This window comes from Gouania willdenowi, chromosome 8, assembly GCF_900634775.1.
Source record: "Gouania willdenowi chromosome 8, fGouWil2.1, whole genome shotgun sequence".
NCBI lineage: Eukaryota > Metazoa > Chordata > Actinopteri > Blenniiformes > Gobiesocidae > Gouania > Gouania willdenowi.
The window spans coordinates 16633040-16646863 of record NC_041051.1 but is presented as its reverse complement, the minus strand read 5'-3'; the positions used below and the strand labels follow the sequence as shown (position 1 = coordinate 16646863).

General features: G+C 38.1%; 1 protein-coding gene across 3 annotated transcripts in view; it reads left to right on the top strand.

The window, feature by feature from the left end:
• The first annotated feature begins 410 nt into the window (after window positions 1–410).
• The window catches only part of baiap2a (BAR/IMD domain containing adaptor protein 2a), a 69479-nt gene continuing 56065 nt past the window's right edge, over window positions 411–13824 (top strand). For 2 of the 3 annotated variants that reach the window (XR_003674699.1, XM_028456243.1), the window contains exon 1: window positions 411–637. Coding sequence is in view for 2 of the 3 variants with exons in the window: in XM_028456243.1 (XP_028312044.1) it covers window positions 566–637 (72 nt within the window). In the remaining variant the exon portion in view is untranslated. The remainder of the gene's footprint in view (window positions 638–13824) is intronic. The other variant, XM_028456244.1, reaches the window with a different exon arrangement.

The window sequence follows — 13824 nt, the reverse complement described above, 5'->3', positions numbered from 1 at the left end:
ACCCAAATAATTGCATTTGAACACTTTCTTTGATTCAAATGTTTTATTTTTTGATTGAATAATAAAGACACACATCTACTTCTATACAAGGCAAACAACTCACACATAGACGTGTGTTGATATGGAGATACGTTCAAGAGCAGCGGGAAAATTGGGTTTTTATCTTCAAACTGCAGTATACATTGTTTTTTGAAAATCTTTAGGATACTGAATGAACCATCAATAGATTCTCAATTTATATTCACATTGTATATATTTTTGTGTATTTATGATTTCGTTGTATGCTACTTTATCTAATAAAGGCGTAAATAGACAAATGTCGGATTCTTGTATCTGTCTGTTAAGCGTGAACACCAGTGACGTTTCCCAGAGCTCCGGGCGGTCCGTGAAGGCATCAGCGGGCTGTCAGCTGGGCTCAGTGAAGGTGTGTTTTAGTTTGGCTGGTTTTCGGCAGCACGGCTGCTCTAAAGCTGACAGCGCCTTATTCGCCTTTTGTTTGACCAAACTCGTGTATATTTTTTTCCTTCATTTCACACGGACACTCGGTCAGCTTTAAGAACCGTTTATGGTCCTGGCTGAAGATATCACCATGTCTCGCACCGACGAGGTTCACCGCTTTACGGAAAATGTCTATAAGGTAAGGTTCAACTAATTAATAAAGTTTAACGTTCGGTGTTACCTGCGCCTGTAATGTTTGTACCGCAGTTTAGCAATGAATTGTATGATTTGGTGAAGATGCGTTCAAGTGCCTGCATTTGCATTCGTTATCTCTAATGCTCAATCAGTCTTTTCTTCTTCTTATTTATTGGTCTTTTCTTACCAGACTGGACACAATAAACGTCCATTGTTTCCCATTAAGGAAGTTTCATCTCGCCAGATTTTTTATTTTTTATTTTTTTTTTAGTTGTGTGCAGCACTGATCACCATTGCTTCACCCACTCCTATTGTGGTGTTGGTCCACCCACCTTAGTCATAGTCATAGCACTACAAGCTGGGACGCAACCACATTGATGTGGTTTGCTGAAATAGGAGCGGATAACATTCCAGGAGTCAAGTGTTTGAAGAAGGTTGAGCCTCCCTGCTGCAACAAGTAAACATTTGCACCACGGGGAGTTCAAACCTGTTCTTCCTCAAACCTAATGTGAAGCTTAATGTTGGTGCCAAGTCTGATCCGACTTAAAGGCAAAAAAAAAAAAAAAAAAAAAAAAAAAAAAACAACTCCAAAAAATACTGTTCATGAGGCTAATTCAAAAATGACAAGGCAGGCATGAATCAATAGATTTGCTTTATACAAGTTATTGATATTGATTCGTGGCTGTGATTTTAATGTAAATGTGTGTGATTAATAGTTCCACTGTGGAATCTCTCAGCCTTGCCATGTTATTCATTAAAACTTGCTGCAGGCTTTTTCTGCTCAACTGTTAAGTGTCGATTAGGGCTGGGTGATATATCGAGATTCAAGGTACAGTGGTGTGGAAAAGTGTTGAAAGTGTCTAGAGATACGTTAAATGTAGCCATAGCCCCCGGGACTATGGCTTTGACCAATGACGTTGCCGGTGTCACGTACTGAGTTTACTTTCGTACTGAGATTATAACCCTAGATCAAACATAACATAATCCAATAAACAAATAAAACACGCGTCCGTTCACTTTGAAAACAAAAAGGAAAATGTTTTTTTGTTTAGCAAAAATTCATTTTCCCGTTATGCGTATATACAATCACAGTACGATGTGCACTCAGTACATGACACCGGACCTTTTCTACGTAAGCATAATGTTCCTGTGTTTTCACCGTGTCAGGATGGCCGAGTGGTCTAAGGCGCCTGACTCAAGGATTCTTCTTCCGCTGCCGTGTGTTCGAATCCCACTTTTGACATATTTTCATTTTAACATATTTAACACAGCAAATTCCATTTTTAAAAATACAGAAGGAAAAAAAATACATTTTTGGGTATTTCCTGGGTTAGGGTTAGGGCTAAAATAAGAGGGTTAGCTAAAAATAAATATGAGCTAAAATACAACTGACGGAACTTTATGTCACATGTGCACCTATCGCTTGACCTAAACTGGCCAATGAGGGGCGCTGCGTATGCATAGAGTAGCAGTCTATTGATATGTTTAACGTATTCATAGCCACGGCCAAAAGTGTTTGCCCCCATCCTGACAAATTTAAGCATTAGTCAAAGATAACACAAGTAAACACAAAATGCAGTTTTTAAATGAAGGGTTTTATTAATGAGATAGAATGAAATCCAAAGCTACATGGCCCTGTGTGAAAAAGTGTTTGGCCCCAGCTCCTGATAAAACATAACTGGTTGATCACACCTGAGTTCAATTTCTGTAGCCACACCCAGGCCTGATTACTGCACACCTGTTCTCAATCTAGAAATCACTTAAATAGGACCTACCTGACAAAGTGAAGAAGACCAAAAGATCCTCAAAATCTATAGACATCATGCCAAGAGCCAAAGACATTCAGGAACAAATGAGAAAGAAAGTAATTGAAATCTATCAGTCTGGAAAATGTTATGGAGTAATTTCTAAAGCTTAGGGACTCCTGTGAACCACAGTGAGAGCCATTATCCACACATGGCTAAAACACGGAACAGTGATGAACTTTCCCAGGAGTGGCCGTCCATCCAAAATTACCACCACTCATCCAAGAGGTGAGAAAAGACCCCACAACAACATCTAAAGAACTGCAGGCATCACTTGCCTCAGTTAAGGTCAGTGTTCACGAATCCACCATAACAGAGAGACTTGGCAAAAATGGCCTCCATGGCAGAGTTCCAAGACCAAAACCACTGCTAAGCAACAAGAGCATTAAGGCTCAAATAATTTTTGCCAGAAAACATCTTGATGATCCCCAAGACTTTGGGAAAATATTCTGTGGACTGACGAGACTAAAGTCTAACTTTTTGGAAGGTCTATGTCCCATTACATAACACCGCATTTCAAAAAAAGACCATCATACCAACAGTAAAATATGGTGGTGGCAGTGTGATGGTCTGGGGCTGTTTTGCTGCTTCAGGACCTGGAAGACTTGCTGTGATAAATAGAAGCATGAATTCTGCTGTCTACCAAAAAATCCTGAAGGAGAATATCCAGCCATCTGTTTGTAACCTCCAGCTGAAGCAAACTTGGGTTCTACAGCAGGAAAATGATCCAAAACACCCCAGCAAGTCCACCTCTGAATGGCTGAAGAAAAACAAAATGAAGACTTAGTTTGGAGTGGCCTAGTCAAAGTCCTGACCTCAACCCTATTGAGATGCTGTGGCATGACCTTAAAAAGGAGGTTCATGCTCGAAAACCCTCCAATGTGGCTGAATTATAACAATTGTGCAAAGATGAGTGGGCCAAAATACCTCCACAGCGTTGTAAAATACTTATTGCAAGTTATTGCAAATGCTTGATTGCAGTAGTCGCTGGTGGTGGTAAGCTACAATGTAGCCACAGCAGCCCTGGGGCATGGCTGCCATTTCGCTCCTACAGCCCCTCTGACCACCACCAACATTAATGCACAATTCATACGAGGCAATGTGGGGAAAGTGCCTTGCCCAAGGACACAACGACAATAACTTTGATAGAGCGGGATTGGAACCCACAACCCTTCAGTTATTGGATGGCCCACTATAAATAAAGGCCGACCGATACAGTATTTTTTAGGGCCGATACAATATAGTTTTTTAAAAGCCGATAACCGATATATCAGTCAACAGCCGATATATGAAATAAGAACACTGATATACACAGGATATATACTACTACGCGAAATGCGCAAATTCTTATAATACTCAAAACACTACTAAGGTAAATTATAATAATGAACTTTAATTAGAAACACTGTCAACATGACTGTAAAGCCACTGGTAATTAAGAAAAGGCAAACTGTATTTCTGGAATACAATGTTAGAAAAAAGCAAAAATAAAGTTGCTCAAATCGCAAACAGTGAACATGGATAAATTAAAAAGGCTAAATGTAACTGTAAACAATGAACTAGTGACTTATCCCAGTGTTATTTTGTCTTTATTACTGTTCATTAAAAAGTGGCAGCTTATAATGCAGAAAGCTTATTATTGGCTATGGCTTGCCTTTTGTCCGATGTCGATTAATCGATGATGGCTAAATTTGGCTGCACCGATTATTTGGTCAGGCTGAAATTTCTATGACCATTTTCTGAGAATAAATAGTGTTGATTTCAAATCTTAATGTAGTAGTCATTCCCATGATTGAAAGCCATGAAATGAGTAGACACGAGCTGTCTATTTGTATCAGAACTAAGATTACAGGGGAAGAGTGGCTTTTTTGTGACAAATATAGCAATTGTTTTGCTAGCAAACTGGTCACACAGCTGCAAAAACATTTCCAACCCATAGTGAATAGGGTGCTATGCACGGTGCTGTTTCTCCATACTAAACAATATCATAACAGACTTTCTTTACGTATCCAAAACTCTTTTAGAACGCGTTATTGCGCATTCAAGCATACATTTTTTTTTAAAAAAGGTTGTATGTGAGTTAAAGGGAGCTTGTCAGAGTCCTGACAGACAGGACCTCTAAAGGGCAGCATGTGGAAGCAGCAAACGCCCAAAGGTCAAAAACATGCTTACAGCCAATGCAGATTTGACACATGTCAAGATTTTTTTGATGTATTTTTTAATACTACTGCACTGCTTTGGTATGGATCAGTTTGATGTAGCTCAGCATATATAATTAAAAATAGGAAGATACCACATCACGTACTGGAGGTAATGTTTATTTGGTGATTTATCAGCAAGTGCTTAAAGGCAGTATTACCATTTGGACATGTTTGAGCTGAGTTTTAAAATGAATCTCATCTGCAGAGAGGATTTATTGGGTCCAGTTACTTCTAGTGGTGACGGCAGTTCCTCAGACACAGGGTGACTCGTTGTCTGAGGCCACAATACAGCCTGTCATCACTTTTTGTGGATCAGATTTACAGCTACACCACCAAGATAACAGTGAAACTATGGTTTTATTCATGAGAAGTAAATCAGACTAATGAACATTTGGGTACAAAACTTAACAGAAAGTGTCGGCCGATTAACCTCCATGCTTCGCAATACAACATTTCTTAGATATGATTATGATATTTTTTTTTTTTTGTTGGTAGGGCGATTGTTGGAGAAGTAACGGTAATTGCAATTTCACGATTCAATTTGCTTCAATTGATTTGAATACAATCACATGAAAATGCGTTATAGGTCTAGAATTTTCATTTATTTTCATCTTTGGATGCTCTCATAACAAATTAATGTATCATCAATGTAAAGTAACCAAAAACTACAAAAAAAAAAATGCTAATAATTCCATTAAAGGTGCTGGCAAATAATAAAATAAATTTAAAACATCCAGTGTTTATTGAAACAAATATTAATCCTTACAGGGAATATCATTTTTATGCTAATAAAATAAACTGAATAATTTGTCTAATCTTGTGTGGCTAAATGAAAATAAGTATTTAATATAGGGCTGGGCGATTTGAACCAAAACTCGATATACATCTTGATAATTTTTATTCAAATTAAGTCTGACCAACACAATTATGGGTTTAATTTGCTTGTGCAAAATGTCACACAGGCACACTTATTAACACAATAAGTGCACAATTTAGACTTTAGACTTTTTCTCCTCTAAGGGGCAGCACGTGTGAGTGAGTTCTGTAGTGTGGCTTGTTTAGAGGAAGTCCTGGGTTAGGACACTGCTGTTCTGAGAAGTAGAGAAAGCAGCAACTCCTAATACAAGTATTTTAATACAAAATAAGCTTTAAAAAAAATGTATCCGATATTGATATCGGATATTGGTCCGATATCAGCCAGAAAACGAATATCAAATTTGATGGGACTGCATCTAAAATCTCTGATATACATTATGTTATATTTATTCAATTGTAGAATACTGTAGATATTATGTTGAAGGTTAAAAATTATGTAACTAATTGATTAATAATAAATGGGTCAGTTTTTCTCATACCTACTGTTGCTGACTATTGTTCGCTGTTTGAGTGCCATCACTTGATCAAGACTTTTCCAACATTCCACACTACAAAATAAATAATAAAAGTATGTATGATTCGTGCTGATATCGCATCGGATCGATACCTGTATCGGCCAATATTCAAGGCCGTAATATCGGTACCGTATCGTAAGTGAAAAAGTTGTATCGGGACATCCCTAATGTATATTGAAAGAGAAAATAATATATTACCTATATCGCCAAAAAAGAAAACTCGATATTTCTTTAACATCGATATATATTGCCCAGCCCTAATCTAATATTTTGCTCAATACAAATTGGAGAGAGCAAAATGAAGTAATAATAAATGTTCACTGACTGAGGGCCTTTAACAAGATTACATTTCTGTAAATCGATGGTATTTAGAAAACATTATGATTATCTAATCGTAATGTTTAATACTGTAATTAATTGTCAAAAAGGGTATTTGTGACGTCCCTAATTTCTACCTTGCTGTTTAAGACTCATTCCTTGTGCTTAGTCTGAACACTCTGTAATTTAGTTTCTTATTGCACCAATAATTTGCACTGAATGCAAGTTTTCAGCTATTATGATTATTTTGACGTGTGGTTGCTATAGCCCTACCTGTTTCTATGCCACATGCATATTTCAAATGCTCAGTAATTGTGTTTGTCTGCTTTTCATGCAAGCAAACGTCTCCCGAGGAAGAGGAGAAGTAAAAGCTGACAATGGCTGTAAAGTGGTGGCAGCCAACAGCTGGGTAGATACATAGTAATCACAGGGGAGAAGAGGGGGATAGCCACGCCACGCTGGTGTGACTCATGTTAGCCCGGTTGAATGCGTGTGTTTAACAAGGCTGAAACTGCTGGCACTGGTGAGGGTGAGATTACAGTTTCTGTGCTCACATTGAGGGTTGTTTCTGTGGTGAATGCCACAGGCACTCCTTAGTTGACGAAGACGAGTTTTGGTCTTCGTCGCCAGGCACTCAGCCCTGTGAACTCAGCAGTTCCTGCTTTGATCCGCAGTGACTCACCTCACTCACTTCCAGAGGTGACAAGTAACAAAGTACAAATACTTGGGTAAATAATAAGTAGTTTTTTCTGGTATCTGTACTTTTCTTGAATAGTTATTTTTTTGGTGACTTTTTACTTTTATTCCTTACTTTTCTATACAAATATCTATACTTTCTACTCCTTACATTTTAAATATGAGCTTGTTAATTTTAAGATCTTCAAAGATGATGTCACGACATAAAAATATACACAATTTGGACTAGTTTTCTGTTAGGCAAATGTAAGCATTTTCAAATTTTTTAAAATGTGTGCTCTGGGTTTAATTGAGCATTTGCACTTATTTTTTCTCTTGACACATTTTATTTACAAATTGTATTTTTTATGAGTGTTAAATTCTCCAGTTGTTCAAAGGTAACAGATTTAACTTGTTTCCAAGTACCAGTATTTTACAAGTAAGAAAACAAAACAAAAAAACATATAAAACTTGCTGGTTTGAAAACTAGGCTTTACACGATCAGGATTTTTGGGCCGATCACCGGAAAAAAAACGATCGCCGATCCGATCATATGAATTCAGGTTTTTTTTTTTTAGGTACCGACCAAATTCCTTCGGTACTGCCTGATACAGATTCACGGAAAATCAAACGGTACCATGTTTTGGGACCTAAATGCAGCCCTGTGACTGTGAGGGAGAGGAAGAGTTGAAGAATTTCCACGCAGGACCTGAACATAACATTTGTTGTCAGAGTGTGTGTGGCCCTTTAACTGCGAATGAATGCCTTAGTCGCTCAACTGTGCGGAGTGAGGGAGCATGTGTGAACGGAGCAGACTGATTATCAGCTGTATGCCGTTTTTGAGTGATTGGCAAAATAAACGTTGCAGCTGTTGAAATAAACCAGAGTACTCAATGACCGCTGTGAAGCAACTACAAGAGAGTTGGAGATGAAGCTGTGGAGGCAGACCACACTGGAACTACGTGAAGCCTCCATTAGCATTAGGAGCAAACGCATTTACTAATTGTGGCATCGCAAAACCTGCTGTTGCTTATCGTATGTATTCACAGGTGCACAGCGGAGGTAGGGCGCGCACACGCGCTTCTGTGTCCACCATCACCCTGAAATGGACTGAAGAATCCGGTATGAAAGCGAAAGTAAACGGGAGCGCATCGCTGCGCTGTAGGACTTCATTTTAACATGCTCGGGCTGGAAAAACAAAACAAGCGCACACACACACATACACTAACAGTAGACGCTGCCCTCGCTTTCAGAGCCCAGACTGGGGAAGAAGTCCGGTGCTCAGCCGCTGCTCTCCAAACGATCAACATTTTTGCCGTTCACTCATAGGTTTTCACCTTTGTGCACAAATATGAGTGAAATAAAGCTGTGTCATGTTAAGCAAACAACTTTTGGGTGTAAATGAGACGATAAAACAATGCAATGGAAGCATCTACAGAAAAATGACATAATTGATCGGACTGGCGAATTAAGACATTACAGTCGATCACATTAATTGCATAAAATGTAAGATATCGGCCGATCCGATATAGCCGATCAGATCGGTGTAAAGCCTATTAAAAACCCTGTCTTATTATTGAAGGGACATTTGTTTTACTTTTTACTTAAGTACATTTAGTAGCATATATTTTTTTATTACCTTTACTCAAGTAAGGAAGCAAATGCAGTACTTTTACCAGAGTCATTTTTTTAATTCAAGTTTCTATCCTTTAACTTGAGTATTGAAGACTAGTGTTTGCCACCTCTGCTCACTTCCCTGGTTTTGGTCTTGGCAATTGGTCCACACAGTCAGTCCTCAAACAGATGAGTCTGACACTAACTGCTGACGTGTTGGGAGCTGTTTCTGTGTCTTGCGCCACTGTCAGCACCACCAGCTGGCTGTGTTGCAGGGAGTCTGAAAAAGGGTGGTGCTTCAGGTCAAGCCTCTTAGCATGCCTGTGGATGAAGTCTGAGCACTGACCTAACTTAGAGGGGAAGTGAACAAACGGATTAGTCGGACCACGAGATAAATAAACTCAGCTTGTGTTAACTCGGCCAGTGATTACCACGTACCTCTTTCTAGCATTTTATACAAACACATTGATTTCTACAGAACCAGTTTGCAGCTGAGCAAACCTTTTTGTGGTTTTTTCTGTAATAAGAGGCGTTGCTCGTTGCAGTGGCGTTTGTGAACACACCCTAGCAGGTAAGCGAATAAAGGGTGTGGCGCCTCTCCAGTAACCCTCGGGACAACACTCATTTTTCCCATGCAGTAGCACCACTCCCAAATTGTCAGCACGTCATCAAAAACGGTTGATGTGCAATTTTGGTTGTGATAAATAAGGGAAAATGGCTGTGGGTTGATGATAAGTGATTGGGTTTGGATTTGTTTAGCAAGCCTGCAATCAAATTTTCATTTCAATAAAAGTCAGGTTTTTTTAGGCAATAGAAGTCATGTTTGGCATCTGCTTTCTGTCTGTGTTTAATATTGTTGTGACATTAAATCCTTTCAAATAAAAGATATGCTAATGATGATAAGAGGACTTGAGTTCCTCCACAATCTCATGTGAAAGATCCGAACAGGTGGTCTCTTAGCAACAACGTGCCATTATTCATATTTGTTTCAGTCAAATTGTGCTAAAAGGCGGCCAAGTTGGTGAATGGCTGCAGAAGGCGAGGGAGAGTGAAAAGGTAATTAAGAGGGTAGGATCCAGATGAAAGAATAATTTCATAAATGTACCTTAAAGAGTGCAATCTAAACCAGTCTCGCCAGATTCTGCCTCTTTTATGTTGTTTGATTCAGTTTTGTGACTTTTAGAAAGAAAAATTGCCATGAATTTGCATAAAATGTCTCTGAATATTTTTGGTATTATGAGGAATTTGACAAACTAATGGTTCTATAAAAAAATGCAGGCATAAAATCAATTTTTTGAGGCTTCACAATTGACTTATGCTGCACATTAGTCACATGGTGTGATATGTTATGGTGAAGGGTTTGTTATGAAGTCTGTATAAACTGTAAACTCACGTTGCACTTCGCTCCTCTGCAAACTCCTCTGCTGGCCAAAGTAAGTTTTTATTAAATCATTGATTAAGTCATTGCTACAGTCTCTCTTTTTAATGGCAACCTTGTTTATCTAAATTTCCAATATTTTTGTAATCTTGCAAGAACAGTTTTTGAGAGTGACAGACATTGCTGAACAATTAACCTTAATTGCGTCGATATTAAGGTTTTCACTACTCCGATAACCTAACCTCAGATGCTGGAGGCATCCATTATTTATCATTTTATCATCTGACACCACTCATCTATTGTAATACACAACCCAGGGTATCTATAAACTCAACTTTCTTACTTCCAGATTAGTGTTTCGACAAGTTTATGCCTGCTGATACCGCAGGCATCGAAAAGATTGCATTGTGCACTGCAGGAGATATCACAACATTCATTGCCTGTGGAACAGCAGATTTGTTCCTTGTGCTTTTCACTGTGATGAAGAGAGAGGACTATTGCTCCACACACCCACCTGCTCTGCACGTCTGGGGGTGGCTGATTTAGAGACAATCTTTTCTTTCTTCTCATCAATGCTTTTTTCAAGGATGAAGACGAGAAAAAATAAATACTGTACATGCCTATGTCCAAAGAAGCTTTAACAGAAACAACTGATTGGAAGTTGTCTACACCTGCTAATGTAAAGATACATATGGCCATTTGATTGAACTCATTTATGGGGGTGGACAGGAAGAGAAGGGAAAATAGACGGAGACATTCCATATCAGAGTTGATATAGTCACTAATTACTGTAAAAGGAGAAGCTGTAATTACAGACAGACAGAACAATACCTCTAAGGACAGAATATTCACTCAGCAATGTGGCCAAAAACATTGGTTTTCTATTTTTTGGTCATGAGCAACAATTTAAATGCTTGTAGCTACTGTTACTATATGTTTTTGTGGTTTCTTTGGCTGCTTTAATGAGCATTGGCTACAAGAATTGTTCTCCAAGGTTTGCTGAAGCGACAGGATCCCCTGAGCTACAGTCAACGGGCTAGCCATGAATTTGTTGGATAATACTAATTCTGCTTGCATACCAAGCTTTACAACTTCAATATATTGTCATGGAAGTGTTTAAGTAATGTCTGCAATGCATTATGATTTTTATTTTTTGCAAGTTTGCTGATATATTTAAAATGTTCGCGTTCGCTGCACATTTATAATTTTTATTAGTTTGCTAAGTTATAAGCTAAATCTTGAGGAGATATTTCTAAAGGAAATGCAGCCCTGCATTTTATGACACAAACTGGGTTTCTTTGCCTGGCAGGAAAGCAAAGCTTGGGTTGTATGTTGCTATGGTAACCAATATCTGTATTGGGTTACTCTAGTGATGCTGAAGTATCACACTGGCTGTAGATTCAATAGAATATTTGTATGTGACACTGCAGTTATTTTGGTTTTTCATAATTGAGCAGTCTACCACATACTATTTCAAGGCAAAATATGGTTACCCCCTTTAATTTTTAGTTGAACAGTTAATTATTCCGCCAATATTGTGCCAGTTTTGGCTGAATTTCTTGGCAAACTCTAAGAAAGATTGTCAGGTCTGTTGGTGGGAGGCAGTTCTTTTCAATACAAACAATGTTTCTACTAATATTCCATTTTCCCTTTCTGCTAAAAGTTTTTGTGTGTTTTTGAGCCTGGGTGTCGAAAGCACGGGACAACATGGACAGGTGAAGTCCATGGCAGGGCAAGCACACACATAAACTCAACAACAGGTCAATTTAAAGACTGAACCTAATATGTATGTTTTGGGTGATGTGGGAAGAAACTAGAGCATCCGGACGAAACGGAACATGAGAGGTATTATTCTCTCATCAGACTGCTGCTCCACCTAGCTTCCTTGTGTACTGCATATATTCATACAATACCACAAAGTCAACAAAGCAAGCATAATTGCTCTACAGATAAAGGAGTACTAAACACTATTGTCAGTAAAAAGTGAATAATGTGGTGAATGAGGCGTGAAGATGCATTCTTTTGCAACAGTTGAGATTCTTTGTCGATCAAAGATCTTTTCTCATGTTGTGAGTCACATTAGACTAAAAGCCAGTGGATAGCTGATATAAAACTCAGTATTTCTACATAAAATGCACTTGGAGCAAAAATAGAAAATCATCAAAGTACTCAAGGTTTTCCTGAACAGTCAGCTATTTGAATACTTTTCAACAACATCTCATTTAATTAAGAAACCCAATTTGGAAACACGTTTCCAGTGGAATGCATTCGCTAATATAAAATGTGAAAACTACATATTTAGCAGATTTAAGATAAAGAGATTTCTAGGGGCGGCCTTTTCATTATTACTACAGCTTCTTAAACAAATTATATCACTTCTTTATTTCCAATTCTTTGGTAAACACACTTTTCCCATTGTTTTAAGTAGAAATCATGACCAGTTCTGTGCCTAATCAAATGTTACATTTGTGCTTCATCTTGAAATGCGTTCATAACTGTTATCAGTTCAAAATGTTTAAACCAGCAGTCCCCAACCACTGGGCTGCAGACTGTTGCTGGTCTATAAACCATCTGCTACTGGGCCACAAAGAAAGAACAAGTTCTGTACTTGATTAGGTTGATATGGGATTTTCAAAGGCTGATACAGATCCCGATTTTTTTTTTTTTTTTTTCTTCTTTTAAATTTGGCCGATATTTGAGCCTGATATACTTTTTTTTTAAAAGCACATTGATTATGAAAGACAATTGAAACACTCATGATATAACTGTATATATTACAAATAAAATAAAATACACCAATAGAACTCTTAACATTTATTGAACTTTAAATATACCCATATATAACAAGTAAAACAAAAATCATATTTTGTCAGGCACTGTTATATTATATCAGCCATTGTTATATTGTATCAGGCACTGTTACTAATTATATTATATCCTTATGCTATTATATCAGCTTTTTTATTTGTAAGCCTATTGGCTTCTTCCTCTGCTCTTAATGGCTACTCTATAGTACTAAAACAAACAAATAAATAAATAAAAGTAAAAAAAATAAAAATAAAATCGGCCGATGTCCATACATCGGCCGGCCGATATATCGTTCGACCTCTACTCTATGCGCCCTAGCCGTGGAAACCTAGTCCGGTATGAAGAAGTCCACTGGTTTAAACCGGTAGTATTAACTGCATGAGCAGGAGCATTATTTTATTTTGTGTAGGAGAATAATTTCTTTGATCAGTGTAATAAGGTAAATGTTGTGAGATCCACACTGGATGCCAGAAATGACATCATTTTGTGGGTGGTTTAATTACGTCAATGGACAAAGGTACAGTACCTCTTCATGCTGTCTGATGCGTCTCCTCTCTGCCAGCATTTCTCTGGTCAGTGTTAAATACAGAGCGGGCAGGTGGCATTACATGGCACATGTCAGAGTTTTCCAGACGTGGTAACTGGTGGCAATGTGTGTCCATGTGACATTTCCCACTACTGAGGCATTCTCCGTATGGACAGGTAATGTGAGATACAAGAGAGAAACATCTAGCCATCGGTGTAAGAAGGATGCCTACCGTATATGTTTGACAAGACTGAGATTCGACTGCTTGCAGTGTTTCCATAGTAAAGAAGCACAGATATACTTTTAAAGCATTCTGCTCACAGCATTGAAAAGTTTGCGTTTTTCAGTAGCGTCTCGAAAAGCACAAAAAATAAAAAATCTAATAGGATTCTTTCTCTATGTTCCATTGCTAAGACTTTCTCTATGCACACTGCTCATGGCAACCCTTGGATTGTCCATCTCTAAAACATAAATG